The sequence below is a fragment of the Tachysurus vachellii genome, chromosome 11 (assembly GCF_030014155.1).
Source record: "Tachysurus vachellii isolate PV-2020 chromosome 11, HZAU_Pvac_v1, whole genome shotgun sequence".
In the NCBI taxonomy this organism is placed as follows: Eukaryota; Metazoa; Chordata; class Actinopteri; order Siluriformes; family Bagridae; genus Tachysurus; species Tachysurus vachellii.
In genome coordinates this window covers 4,710,001-4,729,539 of record NC_083470.1, presented here as the reverse complement: position 1 = coordinate 4,729,539, position 19,539 = coordinate 4,710,001, and the positions used below count along the sequence as shown (strand labels likewise).

Sequence of the window (19,539 nt, the reverse complement as noted above, 5' to 3'; positions counted from 1 at the left end):
GATAGATAGATAGATAGATAGATAGATAGATAGATAGATAGATAGATAGATAGATAGATAGATAGATAGGAGGGTGGATGGATGGATGGTAGAGAGAGAGAGAGAGAGAGAGAGAGAGAGAGAGAGAGAGATAGACAGATAGATAGATAGATAGATAGATAGATAGATAGATAGATAGATATGAGGGTGAATAGATAGATAAGGAGGGGGATAGATAGATAGATAGATAGATAGATAGATAGATAGATAGATAGATAGATAGATAGATAGATAGATAAGGAGAGGGATAGATAGATAGATAGATAGATAGATAGATAGATAGATAGATAGATAGATAGATAGATAGGAGGGTGGATGGATGGATGGTAGAGAGAGAGAGAGAGAGAGAGAGAGAGACAAATAGATAGATAGATAGATAGATAGATAGATAGATAGATAGATAGATAGATAGATAGATAGATAGATATGAGGGTGGATAGATAGATAGATAGATAGATAGATAGATAGATAGATAGATAGATAGATAGATAGATATGAGGGTGGATGGTTGAATGAATGGATGAATGGATGGATGAATAGTAGAGAGCGAGAGAGAGACAGAGAGAGAGATACAGTAGATAAATAGATAGATAGATAGATAGATAGATAGATAGATAGATAGATAGATAGATAGATAGATAGATAGATACTTTATTGATCCCAGCTGAAATTAAAGCATCCAGTAGCAACATACAGAAGATTTCTCTCCATCTTCTCTCACACAAACACGTGTTAATGAGGTAATGTTTTGTATATGAAATATAAAAATGTAAAATGTTCAGTAGCACCAAGTAAAGACAAGTAAATACAGATGAAACACTGTACTAAGTCACTCCTCAGTGTATGTTCCCACCCTGCCGTACCTGAGAGCTGTACAGTCTAACGGTCAGGGGGACAAAAGCCTTCCTCAGTCTTGTAGTAGTGTGTGACAGAGACAGCAGTCTGACACTGAACACACTCCTCTGTCTGGTGAACAATCTGTGGATGCATTTTGTATGTTTCCAGTGGGAATGAAGGTTAGTTTATCACTTATGAACAATCTTAAATGAAATTAGTTTTGAGAATCACTCTTAAATTTTGTTTGACACAGTTTGCTCTCCAGATCACAGTAAAAATCCAAGTTATACTTATTGTGCTCCTCTCGGGGCAGTTATAATATTCACCACATTCAACGTTCCCCAGAAGTGGGAACTGGGAGGGAAATCAGACTAGCATCATTTTCAGCCTGCATTTGAGATATAAATAATACACATACACATATGTAATAACTTTGTGTGTGTGTGTGTGTGTGTGTGTGTGTGTGAACACAGATTATTAAGCATCAGAATGGCTTGCTAAAACAGAAGCACGGTTTGACCACAGAGGCAGGAGGAGTAAAAGACAACGTGAAGAAAAACCGCTACAAGGACATACTGCCGTGTAAGTAACACCACACTCTGAGCATCGCAGTCCGCAACACTTCCTCACTTTCCCTTTCCTCCATTTCATCAATACGATGTAATGTCGCAGGCCGCTTCTGCATTTGAGCTGTGATTGATCCGTGTTGCCTAAGCCTGACCTTTGGTCTGCGGTGTCAGGGAAACGAAACACACAAACCAGTGCCATGCTCTGAGACGAGCTAGAAACAGAATCATGTTCTTCTTTCTGCAGATGACCAAACGCGCGTGGTTCTGAGTCCAACAACACCTGAATATCAAAGTGACTACATTAATGCAAATTTCATCAAGGTACTGATCTCAGAGATCGGACACTTTCACACACCGAGTTTAAAAAAAAATATAGAACAAATATTCAAATAGGAAAGAAACATTATCACTGTAAATACATTCAGAACACAAACATGATCACAGGACAAATTTACTGTTGTTATTATTATTATTCTGATGAGAATTATTGTTATGAACAATATGACATGAGGACATGAAAAGAAATGTGTTTTAGCTCGAGTTAGAATGACATTGCTGTAGTTTCTGCTGCTAACAGGATGGTGTTTGTCCACTAGGGGGCGACGGGGAGCAGGACGTACATCGCCACACAGGGTCCTCTGAACAACACAGTAGTGGATTTCTGGCGCATGGTTTGGCAATATGACATCAGGGTAAATGAGTGTAAAGTAGATCTATCTATCTATCTATCTATCTATCTATCTATCTATCTATCTATCTATCTATCTATCTATCTATCTATCTATCTATGTGTTATCTTGCTAGCTGTATCCGTGGGTCTGTCTATCCATTTTTCGACCTGTCTATCTGCTTTACTCTCATTGTTCCTGTCAGACCATCTGTCTGTCTGTCTGACTGTCAGACTGTCTGCATCTCTGTGGCTGTTTATCTGTCTGTCTGTGTGTCTGTCTCTCTCTGTGTCTATCCAGCACTGGTGCACTGTTGTGCATTAGACTCATTTATATATGATCGTCGTGTCTTTGTGCCGCAGGTGATCATCATGGCGTGTAGGGAGTTCGAGCTGGGGAAGGTAAAGCTCTTCTGTCTCACTGGTCAACATAAAGGTTTATTCAAAAGTCGGGTCATTTCTCCTCACACACTATGTTTTTCTCTCTGCAGAAAAAATGTGAGGTCTACTGGGCTCCTCGAGATGATCCATCCACATTTGGTCCTTTCACTGTCTCCACTGTAAGCTGCTCAGTCATTATCGTCAGTGCTTCTGTTACTGGGTTAAACTGCAGAGCTATTGTCCGTGGTTGAGTTTGTACCTCGGTTTGTTACAAAGGAAGAAAGACAGAAGTCCTTTTTTGACCCACGGTGCAGTGACTGCTGCGTCAGAGGAAGTGCTCGAGCTGAAATTTCACTGTGTTGTTTGTTCTGTTAGGTTGAGGAGTCACCCACAAATGAGGAAGTCATTGTGCGAACGCTGGCAGTGAAACACTGTGATGTAAGTGAACCGTGCAGCCCTGTGTGTGTGTGTGTGTGTGTGTGTGTGTGTGTGTGTTACAGAGTTAGCGCAATTTGTGAATGGGAATTACCTTCCAGACGCAATAACAGAAATAAGTCATTTTAGACGAGCAAGCAAAATACATTTGAGCTTCTCACCCGTCATATAACAAATGCTTGCCTGTCTGAATGTCTCAGTGTCTGTCCACCTGTCTGTCTGACTGTCTGTCCATATCTCTCAGTGTCTGTTCATCTGTCTGTTCACCTGTCTAACTGAGTGCAGGCCAATACCTCTGTCTGACTATATGTGTCACTGTTTATTTATCTGTCTGTCTGTCTGTTTGTCTGTGTGTCTGTGTGTCTGTCTGCCGGACTGTCTGGCGATATCTCTCAGTGTCTGTTTATCTGTCTGTCCACCTGTCTGTCTGACTGTCTGTCTATATCTCTGTCTGACTATATGTCTTAATGTTTATTTATCTGAATGACGGTCTGTCTGTTTGTCCGTGTGTCTGTTCGTCTGACTGACTGACTGTCTGTCTGTCAGTGTGCCTCAATGTCTGTTCATCTGTCTGTCCACCTGTCTAGATGACTGCCAGTCCATATCTCTGTCTGACTCTATGTCTAACTGTTTATTTATCTGTCTGATTGTCTGTCTGGCTGTCTGATTGGTTATAAGTCTCAGTGTCTGCCTACCTGTCTGTCTGACTGTCTGTGTGGTTGTCTGACTGTCTGACTGTCTGTCCATATCTCTCAGTGTCTGTTCATCTGTCTGTTCACCTGTCTAACTGAGTGCAGGCCAATACCTCTGTCTGACTATATGTGTCACTGTTTATTTATCTGTCTGACTGTCTGTTTGTCTGTGTGTCTGTGTGTCTGTCTGCCGGACTGTCTGGCGATATCTCTCAGTGTCTCTTTATCTGTCTGTCCACCTGTCTGTCTGACTGCCTGTCTATATCTCTGTCTGACTGTATGTCTTAATGTTTATTTATCTGAATGACGGTCTGTCTGTTTGTCCGTGTGTCTGTCCGTCTGACTGACAGTCTGTCTGTCAGTGTGCCGCAATGTCTGTTCATCTGTCTGTCCACCTTGTCTAGATGACTGCCCGTCCATATCTCTGTCTGACTCTATGTCTCACTGTTTATTTATCTGTCTGATTGTCTGTCTGTCTGGTTATAAGTCTCAGTGTCTGTCCACCTGTCTGTTGTCTGTCCATATCTCTGTCTGACTATGTGTCTCACTGTTTATCATTTATCTGTCTGACTGTCTGTCTGTTTGTCCATGTGTCTGTCCGTCTGACTGACTGACTGTCTGTCTCACTGTTTATCGTTTATCTGTCTGACTGTCTGTGTGTTTGTCTGACGGTCCGACCGTCCGTTTATATCTCCCAGAGTCTGTTCATCTGTCTGTCCACCTGTCTGTCTGACTGTCTGTCTATATCTCTCACTGTCTGTTTATCTGAATATAGAATTTGAATTCAAGCAGATTTTCAGAAAATGTACACAAGTTAATTGTATTGCATTCATAATCCATTTCCGTGTGCAGGAAACTCGCACCGTGTCTCATTTCCAGTACATGGCCTGGCCGGATCACGGAATTCCAGTTGTTGCAGACGGCATTTTGGGAATGATGGATTCAGTTCGTGTCAGACAGGGCTGTCACCCGGGACCTCTGCTTGTGCACTGCAGGTCTGTCTCTTGAGTCTGTCTCGGTCGCACACACACATACACACACGCACACACACTGATCAAATCATCAACTGCTTTCTCACTCACACACTCCATCTTCGCCTGGACTAACTGCCTGTTCTTCACCGCTCTGACAAATGACCCATCTGCCCATGAAAATTCATCAGAGCGAGAAGCTCCACATCTCCCAGCACGCTCTGCTTCGCCCCGGACCTCCCAGGCTCCATGCATTTTAATCCCAACATTTGAATGGAGTGCGACATGTTAAATATTCAGCACCTGATGTAGCACGGCGGCAGCCAATTAACTCCCAGACTACCGCACAATTTCACTCATTAGACCCCTCGCTGTAATGTATGAGAAAGGCTCTGTTTGACAATATGGACCTTAGCGCCTCGCTGACCTCCAGAGGCAAAGCGGGGGCAGAAATAGGCTTGATTGCGTTGAGTGATTGGTCTTGATTGCCTTTACTTTTTGCAGCGCCGGCTGCGGAAGAACCGGGGTGATTTGCGCCATTGACATTGTTAATGACCTGCTGCTCAAAAAGGTAGGAAATTTTCTCGAATGTTAGTTACAGTCATTGTGTGACCAGTTAGTTTCCTTTCTTCAAGCTGTAGTCAGGCATGATGTGTTATTAAAAGCAGGGATGCATCAATACCCACAACTGGAATCATTCATATCTAACATTTTAACAGACGATGATACGCTCAAGATATATTTCATGTCTGATATCCAGACGAGTTCGCGAGTTTCTTTTGAAGCGGCCGCAGATACGTGACGTGATACGCCATGTGACGTCATCACAACACGCATTCCCTTCCATTTACGTTAGATTTCAGCACTTGAAGTCCGCAGAAGTCGCAGTTTGAAAAACGTCATTTGAAACAGAAATGCCATTCATTAAATGTGCTCGTGATCATGCTGTGGTGTATCGATGCACTCCTGATGTTGATGATAGTGTCCTTCATAAACCATATAAGGTGCTTGCATTCATGCAAACCTGCCTGGTTCTCTCTTAGAAAATCGGAGAAGATTTCAGCATTATGGATTTAGTTTTGGAGCTGAGAAGACAAAGACCATCGGCTGTTCAGACTAAGGTAAAAAATAAAAAGAGAGAAATTCAGTAGCTGTGTCATTTAATAAAACATCCAGCAATGGTAAAGTCATGTAATCTCCTCCATTATTTATGTTCATGATCAAATATTCATCAACACACAGACACACACACACACGTATACGTATATATATATACATATTCTGAGTGAAACTCAGAAATAAATGCTGCTGTTTTGAGGTTTTGTGGTCAGACGCTGTTATTTTCGTTTCCCTCCAGGAACAGTATGAGTTTGTGTTTCATACTGTGGCGCAGATGTTCGAGAAGTTCTTGCAGGAATGTTCACAGAAACACCAGCATCAAGACCTGGTACTTCAAATCCCACATCACATCACCATCACATCACACTCACAATCACATCACAATCACATCACAATCACAATCACATCACAATCACACCACATCACATCACAATCACATCACAATCACACCACATCACAATCACATCACAATCACAATCACACCACATCACACCACAATCATAATCACACCACACCACATCACAATCACATCACAGTCACATCACAATCACATCACAATCACACCACATCACATCACAGTCACATCACAATCACATCACAATCACACCACATCACAATCACATCACATCACAATCACACCACATCACAATCACACCACATCACAATCACACCACATCACAATCACATCACAATCACACCACATCACAGTCACATCACAATCACATCACAATCACACCACATCACAATCACATCACAGTCACACCACATCACATCACAATCACACCACATCACAATCACACCACATCACAATCACACCACATCACAATCACACCACATCACAATCACACCACATCACAATCACATCACATCACATCACAATCATAATCATAATCACACCACATCACATCGCATCACATCACAATCACATCACAATCACACCACATTACATCACAATCACATCACACTACACCACATCACAATCACACCACATCACAATCACATCACAATCACAATCACACCACATCACAATCACAATCACACCACATCACAGTCACATCACAATCACAATCACACCACATCACAATCACATCACAATCACAATCACACATCACATCACAATCATACCACATCACAATCACATCACAATCACACCACATCACAATCACATCACAATCACACCACATCACATCACAATCATAATCACAATCACACCTCACCACATCACAATCACATCACAATCACATCACATCCTGCACTTGAATCCATCAATACTTTAAAAATTCCAATTTTATTTGCACACACAACGGTAAAACTGTATGATGTAGTGAAATGCTTTTCGACTGTCCATGTCATAAAATTAGAGAGAGAGAGAGCGAGAGAGAGAGAGAGAGAGAGAGAGAGAGAGAGAGAGAGAGAATACATGTCTATTATGAATAAAGTGTGCAAAAATACAGAAATCCAGAAAATTCCAAGCTCTCTAGGTTGAGAGCCTGAATGCTTGTGAGTAGAAGCTTCTCCTCGTTCTCTCTGTGTTGGCCTTCAGAGAGTGGAAGAACTTCCGTAACCACATCAGAGAGAGAAGCCTCCATCGTTCGGATAGCTAAGGGTCCAGCACTATGTCCCTGGCCTTGGTCCAGCACTGCTCTCTGTAGATCGACAGCAGGTCAGGACTGCTCGGTGCTGTTCCCAAACCTGGCTGTGTTTCTTTCTGTCACTATGCTCTTAATACTGCAGTAAAGGTCCGTAACACCTTAGAGGGCAGTTTAAGCTCTCTAAAGCATCTGCAGTGGCCTTCCTCATCACCAGAGTGCTGATATGACAGGACCTTGACAGTTTGCATCATACTGTATATTCCTGAAAGCAGAAGTCTTTATTAGTCACATGTAAATTACAGAACAGTGAAATTTGTGCTTAGGAAATCGAGGTCAGAGCACAGGGACAGACAGGGTTAAGGACCTTGCTCGAGGGCTCGACGCTGGCAGATTTGGCAGAACCAATGATTTTCTGGGCATTTACTGAGAACCTTAACCATTTGAGCTCCTAATAAACATGTTTCTCAGTGAAGTGGAACATACAGGAGACATTTCTCCCTTTAAATTATAATGTAACACATTTCCATAAGGAATAGTTAACATTTAAAAAATTTTTTTTTTGATCCATCAGGATTTGGGTTTATTGTAAAGTGTAATTGTGGTTGTAATGACCGCCATCGGCCTCTAGATGGCGTTCTGAAAGCCTGAGCAGAAAACACATGAAACACTTTCCTAAACTCTTAAAGGAAACTGATATTGTTATGAATTTGTTTCAATTATTTATTGAGGTTTTTAATATATATATATATATATATATATATATATATATATATATATATATATATATATATATATATATATATATATATATGAATCTTTTATAATAGTAATAATAATAACTGTAATGAACAGTAACAGTATTAAAGCAGATGTACGTGATCCATCTTCATGTCATCTCTGATGTTTTATACAATGGTTATAAAACACTGGGACACTTTTTTTATATATATATTTTGGTGTTGATTAACCTGAAGTCCTTCTGTAGCACCCTTTTAAAATTGAACTTCAGCAGGAAGTATCTTCATGCTATGCTTCCTCTATGCAAATTCACACACCAGTCCATCGGCTCACTGTGTCTCACACACAGCAGCAGCAGCAGCGGCGGCGGCAACGCTCACAAGACAAAACCACTTTACTCTTTCCTCATCCTCTCGTTCTTTCTCAGTCGTTTTTATTTCTTTTTCATTAGCAGATTGAGCCCTCGCAGTCTCACTACGCCAATGTGTTGCCCCCAAAGCCAGCACTGAGGTCGCTCTCTAACGGCTACGCAACCCAGAATACAAGGTAATCACACACACACACAATTTTTCTTGTCTTTAACGGATTCTTATCTGCCCTTTTGAAGCGTCCGCTCTTTTAATCTGTACTGATTTATTTTTTTAAAGATTAGTAACAATTTTAGTATCTTACGTTCGTATACCATTAATCTTTGTATCATGAACTTTTTGTACTGTTTTTTGATGTTCTATAAAGCTGGTTTGAGACAATGTCCATTATTATAAACGCAGTACACAAATAAAACTGCATCGAAAATATTTGCCACCATATATCTGTTCCGGTTAACGGGTCAGAAAATACTAAATAAAAACGTAAGAATTATAATAAACATTAGTATAAATACGATAATAACCTTCCACTGATATTTCATTTAAATACAGATAGGAATACTAACCTAGAGATATGATATGAAGCCTGATTAATGATCTTATATTTATATATTGTGTCTGGACATGTGTGTTACTTTACCAGAGCTGTACTGACGTGTGCTAGTAATATTGTAAATTCTGTTCTAATGAAAAAAAAATGTATGTCTATACTGTATATGTGTGTGTTTGTGTATGTGTGTGTATGATATGTATGTATGTATGTGTGTGTGTTTTGTGGTACACACTCGTGCGATACTCCGCTTAATCATAGCTAACTAACAACTAAAAACGGATGAAAAGGAGTCGTCCGTTAACAAATAATAAAACTGTAATAAAACGCTCTGAGGAATTAAACGGTTCAGCTTCAGTCCACAAATCTACACACAAATCTACTACACCGCCATATCCTTCATTATGTTCATACAACAACACGTAAAGCACGCTGTTCACATTTCAAGCAGTTGGGCTCAGAGATATTAATAATATTCTCTTTTAGACCGTTTCCTGTCACAACAAACCATTGTTCTCGTCAGGGGAAGGAGGCGGCTCTTCTGCACAGAATTATATCTCTCACGTAACGAAGCTAATATTAATATCATTAATTCGGTCCTCATTTTCTTCGCGATTATCATTAAGTGAGAAAACCGAAGACCGATTCCGCCGTCGTCTGTGCTGACATTCTCCATATAACAGTGTAAAGTATCGTATCCCTTTTATGAAACACTTAATATAAAGTTAGTGACATTTACAAGCAACACGGTACGAACACTTTGTTTTTCGTTCCTGATGAAGCTACACGTCGTCTGCCTCGTGTCGATGTGTATTGTACATTCAACTCTAAGATACTTGGCGTCCCTTCATATCTTCTTAACACTTACGTTATCTCTTAGGACCCTTCGGAAATGTCGGGGTCAAATTTACAGACATTCGTAGACACGTATAATTTTTATCTCAATCCTAAACAATCTAGAAAACATTTGGGATTAACGTTTGGAATTTCTAGATCAGATTTAACAATGTGATTGACAGATTTTTTTTTTTTGTGATAATGTTATAATCTGTGTAATAAAATCTACTCTTATACTACAAGACCTTGGTGGAACAAATCTAGACATAAATTGAAACCGAACAACATTTTCACTATTAAAGTTTATTAGTTTGGACCGATTTATCCCGTCCTATGACGAACAACAAAAGAAGCACGAGAAGCAAAAGATTATCGCATCTGCAAATGCGGCGGATTTACAACAAACGCAAAACGCTTTTAGTAAAATGCTATTCATCATTTATTATTATTTCTATGACTGTTGATGACGTGTCTAACATTACCATCGTCATGGGAATTTTATTCTGTTTAATTATAGAGTGATACCCGGTGGAACAGCCTTGTGTGGTTCTATTAAATAAAAGCAGACTTCAAATTAGAGGACCGGAAATAACAATTTTGTAACTTACAATTATAGCAGCAAACTGCAACACACAAACACACACAATTTCCTGTGATGGAAAAACTGCGAATCACTGACACTGGAGACTCCTTCCAACAGTGTTAAACATTTTAACAACAATGATCATTTTATTTCTTTGTTATATAAAAACCAGTAAAATTTTTAATCCAATCCTTTATTAAATTATGTGGCACGCTCAGAATATAAGTCCCTGTTGCTATAGAAACAACATGCTTAACATGTTTAACATGCACAATGATAGAGAATTCTTCCACACCTTCTGACCAATCAGAACTGAGAATTAAAGAAATAAATTAATGATATAAAAATTTTTTGTAATGAACAATCCATCGCATTAATGTTAGCATCCATCGCACCAAAAGGTTTCAGACCAAGCAGAAGTTATTTCTAACTGTGTGTTTTGCAGAGAAAGAGAACACGCAGTTCCTGCTTTCAGTTTTATGAAACACAAATCTATAGTCAGGTGATTTTGTCCGTTTCATTTTTAGACCCAACGGTCAGCATTACAGCCGTTTGAAGATACACAGATAAATTGTGGTAGTAGAGAAGTAGAGAAGAGAAGTACTGTGTAATTAGATTAGATTAGATTAGATTAGATTAGATTAGATTAGATTAGATTAGATTAGATTAGATTAGATTAGATTAGATTAAAGTAGAGTAGAGTAGAGTAAAGAAAGTGTGGTTGCTCAGTGGTTAAGGTGTTAGGCTACTGATCAGAAGGTCATGGGTTCGAATCCCAAATCCACCAAGGTGCCACTGCTGGGCCCCTGAGCCAGGCCCTTGGCCCTCAATTGCTCAGTTGTATAAATTGAAATAAAAATGTAAGTCACTCTGGATGAATGCCATAAATGAAATGAGTGGAGTAGATCAGATTGGAGCAGAGTACAGAAGATAAGATAAATTAGGATTAGATTAGATTAGATTACAGCAGTGCAGATTAGATTAGGGAAGAGTAGAGAATATCAGATTGGAATAGAGTACAGTAGAGAAGAGTAGATGAGTTTAGAGTAAAATAGAGAAGATTAGTGTAGAGTAGCTTTAAGAAGATTAGATTTTTATTAATCCCTAAGGGGTGTGATTTGGTGTCACAACAGCCACAGCACAAGAGCAAGAAGAAGGACCAGGAATTAATAACTCCATAAAGACTCAGTGAAGCCACAAATAAAAAAGAATAAAGAAACATATAGATAAATATCAAGCTACCGACAGACTGAGACTGTGATTTCTGTGTAGATTAGTTTTATAGAACGTACAACATTCATTAAATATTCAATGGCCCAAATAAATGAACAGGAACAAAACAGTCATCACTCGATATCAAATAGCCATTTTATAGTACGTTTGGACGTTTTACTGATACGTCCTGTATGATGAGCAGTTAGTATGGTGTAGTGTGTAAAAAATAAATGCACAGAGGTTTTATTCAAATTTTGGAAGCTTCGAAGATGTTGACGATGATGTATCCTAGTACAGTATTTACTGCATCTACTTTGTATAGAAGATTTGCTTGTGCTTTAATGGTGAAATGGTGGATTACAGTATATAAGCTAGTATTTCAGCTGAATGAATGATTGAATTTAAATTGTCATTAAAAAGCCGTCTGTCAGCTAAATGAACATGAATGGAATGGATACGTCCTACATTTCCACGGTGTTATAACGAGCTCCACTCCAATCTTCTGTGAAGGCTTACCACTAGATGTTGGTGCATAGCTGTGGGGATTTGTTCACATTTAGTGAGATCAGACACTGATGTTGGGATGGTGAGGAAACTCCAGTTCCAGTTCCAATGGTGTTTAGTGGGGTTGAGTCAGGGGCTCTGTGCATGACACTCGAGTTCTTCCACTCCAACCTTTACACACCATGACTTCATGGTGTATAAAACTTCATGGAGCTTCCTGGGCTCATTTACAGCGTCTGCCAAATGCTGTAAATGAGCTCAGGGGCATTTGTGCACAGGGGCATTGTTGTGCCAGAACAGTCGTGAAGAGAAACTGGTACAAATGCTTCAGTGTACAAAGTGTACACTGTGGCAACGATCTAGAGAAGAACCATGATGGACAGGGTGCACAAACTTTTTTTTATAGTGTAGACTGCAGAAAACTAAAAAAAAGTCACATTTTTAATCCAGCATTGCTTCATAAGAGATTTGTGCAATGCTTTTGATCTTATGGATGCTTATGAAGCACATGTGAAGCTTCCCTTTAACAAGGACATTATTTTAGGGCATTATTTGACTTGAAATGGACCTAAAGACAATGTCTCGAACTACTTTAGATCAGATTACCCACTGCCCAGTGGATGTCTCTGGCAGTAGACCGGTCTTTGTCAATAATTTTGACATCATCATCATCATCATCATAACCACCACTTGTTCCCTTTTTACTTAGAAAACCTCCTACCCTCCGTCCAAGGTCTTCTCATCCTCATTCATCCGCCAACATGAACGACACGTACGCAGTCGTCAACAAGTTCAAGCAGCCCGCCACAGTCCCGCGTCTCGTTTCCCACCACTACGACAACGAAAACGTAACCAGCCAGAAGACGACTACGAGTGACCTTTACAGCATCGTAAAGCCGAAAAACAGGGCAGTGGCAAACGCGCCTGCTAGCACGGATCGCGCTTATGACCGCACATGGCCGCCCAACCGCATGACTACACCGGAGATGGACTGCAATGACTACGAACCAGTGCCAGGTGAGCAGACGGCTCTGACAGGGTTCTTCAGCTTTAATATCATTTTTCCTTCTGTTCAACACTTTATGAGTAGCTAGAACTCTTGAACATTCAAAGAAGAACCATTTAAACACCCTTGTTTGGAAGAAAAAAGAAAAAGGTTGACACGTCTGAGTGGGTGTATTGGCAGCAGGCCAAACAGATGTTGAGAAGGTGATAAAAACTACAGGAAGTCACAGGGGGTCTCAGATTGTCTCACCATTGTCTCAATGTTTAGTGCCACCGCAAATCTTCAATTGTAGCTGGATATCTGGATCTATAAATGTAGTTTATACAGGTTGGTAATATTTGGTTAGATAATAATAATAACCTCCTATTGTTACGTTTTATTGGGACCGTTTGTTTACTTTTACTTTCTGTTATAGGTCGGCTGAATGTTTTCTCAACTGTATTACTTTCATTTCTTCATTCGGTTGCGTTTGTATGTATGTGTGTGTGTGTGTATGTATGTGTGAAGTGTTTGGGTGCATGTACGTATATGCGTGTTTGTGTGTGTGTGTGTGTCTATTTGGTTGTGTTTGTGTTTATGTATGTGTGTGTATGTATGTATGTGTGAAGTGTTTGGGTGCATGTACTGTACGTATATGCGTGTTTGTGTGTGTGTGTGTCTATTTGGTTGTGTTTGTATGTGTGTGTATGTATGTATGTGTGAAGTGTTTGGGTGCATGTACTGTACGTATATGCGTGTTTGTGTGTGTGTCTATTTGGTTGCGTTTGTATGTATGTATGTGTGTGTGTATGTATGTATGTGTGAAGTGTTTGGGTGCATGTACGTATATGCGTGTTTGTGTGTGTGTTAATGAATAAATAAGGCACAGCTCTCTCTGTAATTTAAATGACAGGTTCATATTAATGCACTCATTCAGTACATTATCATTCATACAGTAAGACTCATTCACACTCGTTTACAATTCTAATCCTAATCTAATCTAATCGAATAATAAACTGATGTTACTTAAAAAAGAAAAAACCTCTAATCCCTGATATGGTGAAAGTTTCTGTTAGATGTTTATTTCACACTTTTACAGAAGGCGTCTCGAGTGTGAGTGCCGTAGCCAAGCTGTAACAACTTTCTCATTTTTTTTACAAAGAGAGAGAGAGAAAAGGCGAGGCTGGTGAGGCAGCGACTCGTTTCAGGGATGTTCTGCAGAAGTAATACAAACGTGACTATAAACAGCCGAAGAAAACGACAGTGACATTCAGAAATAAACGTAATAATTAACTCTGAATGCTTATCAGATCACTGTAGTGTGACACCACACACACACACACACACACACACACACACACACACACTACACACACAACATACATTTGGTGCAGACACTACACACACTACATACAAACCACACACACACACACACACACACCATACACTCTACAGTACATACAGTCTGTGCAGACACTACACACTCTCGACATAGTCTGTGCAGACAACACACACACACAACACACGCACTCTGCATACACACACTCTACATACAGTCTGTGCAGACACTACACACTCTCGACATAGTCTGTGCAGACAACACACACACACAACACACGCACTCTGCATACACACACTCTACATACAGTCTGTGCAGACACTACACACTCTCGACATAGTCTGTGCGGACAACACACACACACACACAACACACGCACTCTGCATACACACACTCTACATACAGTCTGTGCAGACACTACACACTCTCGACATAGTCTGTGCAGACACCACACACACACAACACACGCACTCTGCATACACACACTCTACATACAGTCTGTGCAGACACTACACACTCTCGACATAGTCTGTGCGGACAACACACACACACACACAACACACGCACTCTGCATACACACACTCTACATACAGTCTGTGCAGACACTACACACTCTCGACATAGTCTGTGCAGACAACACACACACACACAACACACGCACTCTGCATACACACACTCTACATACAGTCTGTGCAGACACTACACACTCTCGACATAGTCTGTGCAGACAACACACACACACACAACACACGCACTCTGCATACACACACTCTACATACAGTCTGTGCAGACAATACACACTCTCGACATAGTCTGTGCAGACAACACACACACACACAACACACGCACTCTGCATACACACACTCTACATACAGTCTGTGCAGACAATACACACTCTACATACAGTTGTATGCAAAATCACTGCTCACTGTAGATTAATCATCACCTGAGTCACATTATTATCGATTTAGTGGAAGAAATTACCGAGCTGCAATTTGTTTTAAATATCAATCGTTATCGAAAAGCTAAACGAAGTCAAAGCAGTAAAAAAAAAACCAAAAAAAAAAACCAGAACTTCTTTTCTTCCCTTTTTAAAAAAAGAAAAGCTTTAATTTAAGAAACGTTTGTTATCTGGAAAAAAAAATAAAGGAAGAATACTGAAATAGAAGATTGTTTGTGTTTGTATTTATTAGCATCTTTTATTAAAATGATTGCACATGATGGCTTGAACCTGATCCTGAAGTGTTTTTTTTTTTTTTTTGTGTTTGTTGCTGAGTTTTGTACGGAGGCTTATGTGGGTTTTTGTCAGTGCTTTTTGGATAACACGTCTTTTGTCCCTGGTTTTACTTCTCTTTTTGAATTCCTCTCTTTCATGCGATCGTCAGGGTGACAGGAAGACGATATTTTTTATTTTCTCGCAGTATTTTATTTTAGTCTTTCTTATAAAGTATGACTATAAGGATCAAGAAGCCTGTAATCACATTAGATCAGAGATCCTTTTTTTAAGCTTCTTTGTTAACCGACTAGCTTAGCCTAGCAGCTTGGACCGTAATTTACATCAAAGGACCAATTTTTACACTTTCCTAACTTCATTTTAAAATGAGACCCCATTTAAAATACATTTAGAAGGCAAACATATGGAGTACAATAGTAAATCGTGTGTTGTTGGATACACGTTTTGACATTTTTCTCACACAAACTGTAGTGTTCGTTTTACACCCACAAGTGACAAGCGACATTAGCGACTTGCTAGTGCAGAATACTGCTGATGATATGTTTAGTCTGAATTTTCATGTTTCACACAACTTTCTTAGTGTAATTAAACATTCTACTTGCTTTAAGGGGGTGGTGTGGTCAAGACGCTAGCACTCGACTATCGGCTGAAAAATTACTGAAACTCACCTAAAGCTGTGCAGTGATTCAAAACAACACGTCTTACAAATAAGCGTTTGTGTGTGTTTGTATTTGTGCGTGTGTGGTTGGTCCATCTGTGTCTGTGTGTTTGGTTGTGTCTGTGTGTTTGGTTGTGTGTGTGTGTTTGGTTGTGTGTGTGTGTGTTTGTATTTGTGCGTGTGTGGTTGGTCCATCTGTGACTGTGTGTTTGGTTGTGTCTGTGTGTTTGATTGTGTCTATGTGTTTGGTTGTGTGTGTGTGTGTGTGGTTGTGTTTGTGTGTGTTTGGTTGTGTACATGTGCGTGTTTCGTTGCATGGGTCTCTGTGTGTGTGTTTGGTTGTGTAGGTGTGCGTGTTTGGTTGCATGGGTCTGTGTGTGTGTTTGGTTGTGTAAGTGAAGGTGTGTGTGTGTGTGGATGCATGTGTGTGCGTTTGGTTGCATGGGTCTGTGTGTGTGTGTTTGGTTGTGTAAGTGAAGGCGTGTGTGTGTGTGTGTTTGGATGCATGTGTGTGCGTTTGGTTGCATGGGTCTGTGTGTGTGTTTTTTTTTGGTCGTGTGTGTTTGGTTGTGTATGTGTATGTGTGTGTGTTTGGATGCATGTGTGTGGGTGCATGGGTCTGTGTGTGTGTGTTTTTATTTGGTCGTGTGTGTTTGGTTGTGTATGTGTGTGTGCGTGTTTGGTTGTGTAAGTGTGTGTGTGTTGTTAAACTAACTGACCTTATTTCCGTGTGTTTTCTTTTCTAGGGGAGTTCCAGATGAGAAACTCACAGGTAACTCCACCTACATCTACTCTACACCACATGACCTCAAACTAGTGACTACATCTCTTATAACATGCATATTACACGTAATTATGTAGCACTTTATCCACTGAATGCTAATCCAGATTAAATCTCCCAGTTCAGATCAGACTACACAGTTAACAGACACAATCTGACAAATGGAGACTAGAACAAGTCTAATCTGCACTTCCACTTTCCTGTCTGGATGTTGTTTGAACAATGGAGATTTACTCACAAATATTTCTGATAAATTACAGCTTTGTTCCGTCTCAAACAATACATTCCTGTCCAGTCAGTAGTCCTGTAGCCTGTTTGTGTTGTGTAAACAAAATGTTGATATCAAACCCATTTCTGCATTTTACAGTCAGAAAATTGCTCATTTGTTTAAACTGAAAATTTAACTCGTGTGTTTGTAAAAACGGTTAACCGTCTGAAACATTTCTGACATTCTGATGTGGATTTCTTTTGTGTATCTTACAGCTGTATCCATCTCTACCACAAGGATCTTGTAAGTACTTTACAGATGTGTACTCACTCACACACACACACATGATGAAAGACTGCAGAAACACTAGCTGTACGACAACATGGACTGAATGCTGTGTTATGATCATGTTGATGTTTGTGTGTGAGAGAAGTGTCAGTGAGCAGGGAGGAGTCTCGTGCTGCGATGTTAATGTCCGTTTGGTTGATAAATAGTCCACAAACTGGCACATCTAACCGCCGCTGGCCACAGAGCAGAGCCACGTGCGTCAGAGCAGCTGACAAGAACATGTTCACACACCACACACACAACATACATTCAGTGCAGACACTACATACAAACTACACACACACACACACACTCTACATACAGTCTGTGCAGACACTACACACACACCATACATTCAGTGCAGACACTACACACACACACACCATACAAACCACACACACACACCATACATTCAGTGCAGACACTACACACACACACACACACACACACACACACACTACATACAGTCTGTGCAGACAATACACACACACACACACACACTACATTCAGTGCAGACACTACACACACACACCATACAAACCACACACACACACACACACACACACACACCATACACTCTACATACAGTCTGTGCAGACACCACACACACAAAACGCACTCTGCATACACACACTCTACATACAGTCTGTGCAGACAATACACACTCTACATACAGTTGTATGCAAAAGTTTAGGAACCCCTGACAATTTCCATGATTTTCATTTATAAATATTTGGGTGTTTGGATCAGCAATTTCATTTTGATCTATCAAATAACTGAAGGACGCAGTAATATTTCAGTAGTGAAATGAGGTTTATTGGATTAACAGAAAAATGTGCAATATGCATCCAAAAAAATTAGACAGGTGCATAAATTTGGGCACCCCAACAGAAAAATCACGTCAATATTTAGTAGAGCCTCCTTTAGCAGAAATAACAGCCTCTAGACGCTTCCTATAGCCTGTAATGAGTGTCTGGATTCTGAATGAATGTATTTTGGACAGTTAGGTTTGATGGTTGGCGAACACGGACAGCCCGCTTCAAATCACCCCACAGATGTTCAATGATATTCAGGTCTGGGGACTGGGATGGCCATTCCAGAACATTGTACTTGTTCCTCTGCATAAATGTCCGAGTAGATTATGAGCAGTGTTTTGGGTTATTGAAATATCCAGCCCGAGCGTAAATTTGTGACTGATTAGTCAACATTATTCTCAAGAATCTGCTGATATTGAGTGGAATCCATGCGACCCTCAACTTTAACCAGATTCCCAGTACCGGCACTGGCCACACAGCCCCACAGCATGATGGAACCTCCACCAAATTTTACTGTGGGTAGCAAGTGTTTTTCTTGGAATGCTGTGTTCTTTTTTTGACACCATGCATAACGCCCCTTGTTATGACCAAATAACTCAATCTTTGTTTCATCACTCCACAGCAACTTATTCCAAAATGAAGCTGGCTTGTCCAAATGTGCGTTTGCGTACCTCAAGCGACTCCGTTTGTGGCGTGTGTGCAGAAAAGGCTTCTTTCTCATCACTTTCCCGTACAGCTTCACATTGTGCAAAGTGCGCTGAATTGAAATGCACAGTGACACCATCTGCAGCAAGTTGATGTAGGTCTTTGCAGGTGGTCTGTGGGCTGTTTTTGACCGTTATCACCATCCGATATAATACGTGCCCTGCCACTTCTGGCCTTAACAAGAACTGTGCCTGTGGTCTTCCATTTCCTCACTATGTTCCTCACAGTCGACACTGACAGCTTATATCTCTGTGATAACTTTTTTTAGCCTTCCCCTAAACATAATGCTAAACGATCTTTGTTTTCAGGTCATTTGAGAGTTTTTTTGAGGCCTCCATGTTGCCACTCTTCAGATGAGAGTCAAAAAGAACAACAACGTGCAATTGGCCA

General features: G+C 40.3%; 1 protein-coding gene across 3 annotated transcripts in view; it reads left to right on the top strand.

Annotated features, from left to right (window-relative positions):
• The window catches only part of ptpn18 (protein tyrosine phosphatase non-receptor type 18), a 36,400-nt gene that overhangs the window by 9,784 nt on the left and 7,077 nt on the right, over positions 1–19,539 (top strand). For 2 of the 3 annotated variants that reach the window (XM_060881360.1, XM_060881359.1), the window contains exons 3-16: positions 1,350–1,458; positions 1,690–1,766; positions 2,042–2,137; positions 2,476–2,514; positions 2,604–2,672; positions 2,869–2,931; positions 4,473–4,615; positions 5,096–5,162; positions 5,635–5,712; positions 5,949–6,038; positions 8,492–8,586; positions 12,807–13,114; positions 17,060–17,085; positions 17,578–17,605. In XM_060881360.1, the coding sequence (XP_060737343.1) occupies positions 1,350–1,458; positions 1,690–1,766; positions 2,042–2,137; positions 2,476–2,514; positions 2,604–2,672; positions 2,869–2,931; positions 4,473–4,615; positions 5,096–5,162; positions 5,635–5,712; positions 5,949–6,038; positions 8,492–8,586; positions 12,807–13,114; positions 17,060–17,085; positions 17,578–17,605 (1,288 nt within the window). The remainder of the gene's footprint in view (positions 1–1,349; positions 1,459–1,689; positions 1,767–2,041; positions 2,138–2,475; positions 2,515–2,603; positions 2,673–2,868; positions 2,932–4,472; positions 4,616–5,095; positions 5,163–5,634; positions 5,713–5,948; positions 6,039–8,491; positions 8,587–12,806; positions 13,115–17,059; positions 17,086–17,577; positions 17,606–19,539) is intronic. The other variant, XM_060881361.1, reaches the window with a different exon arrangement.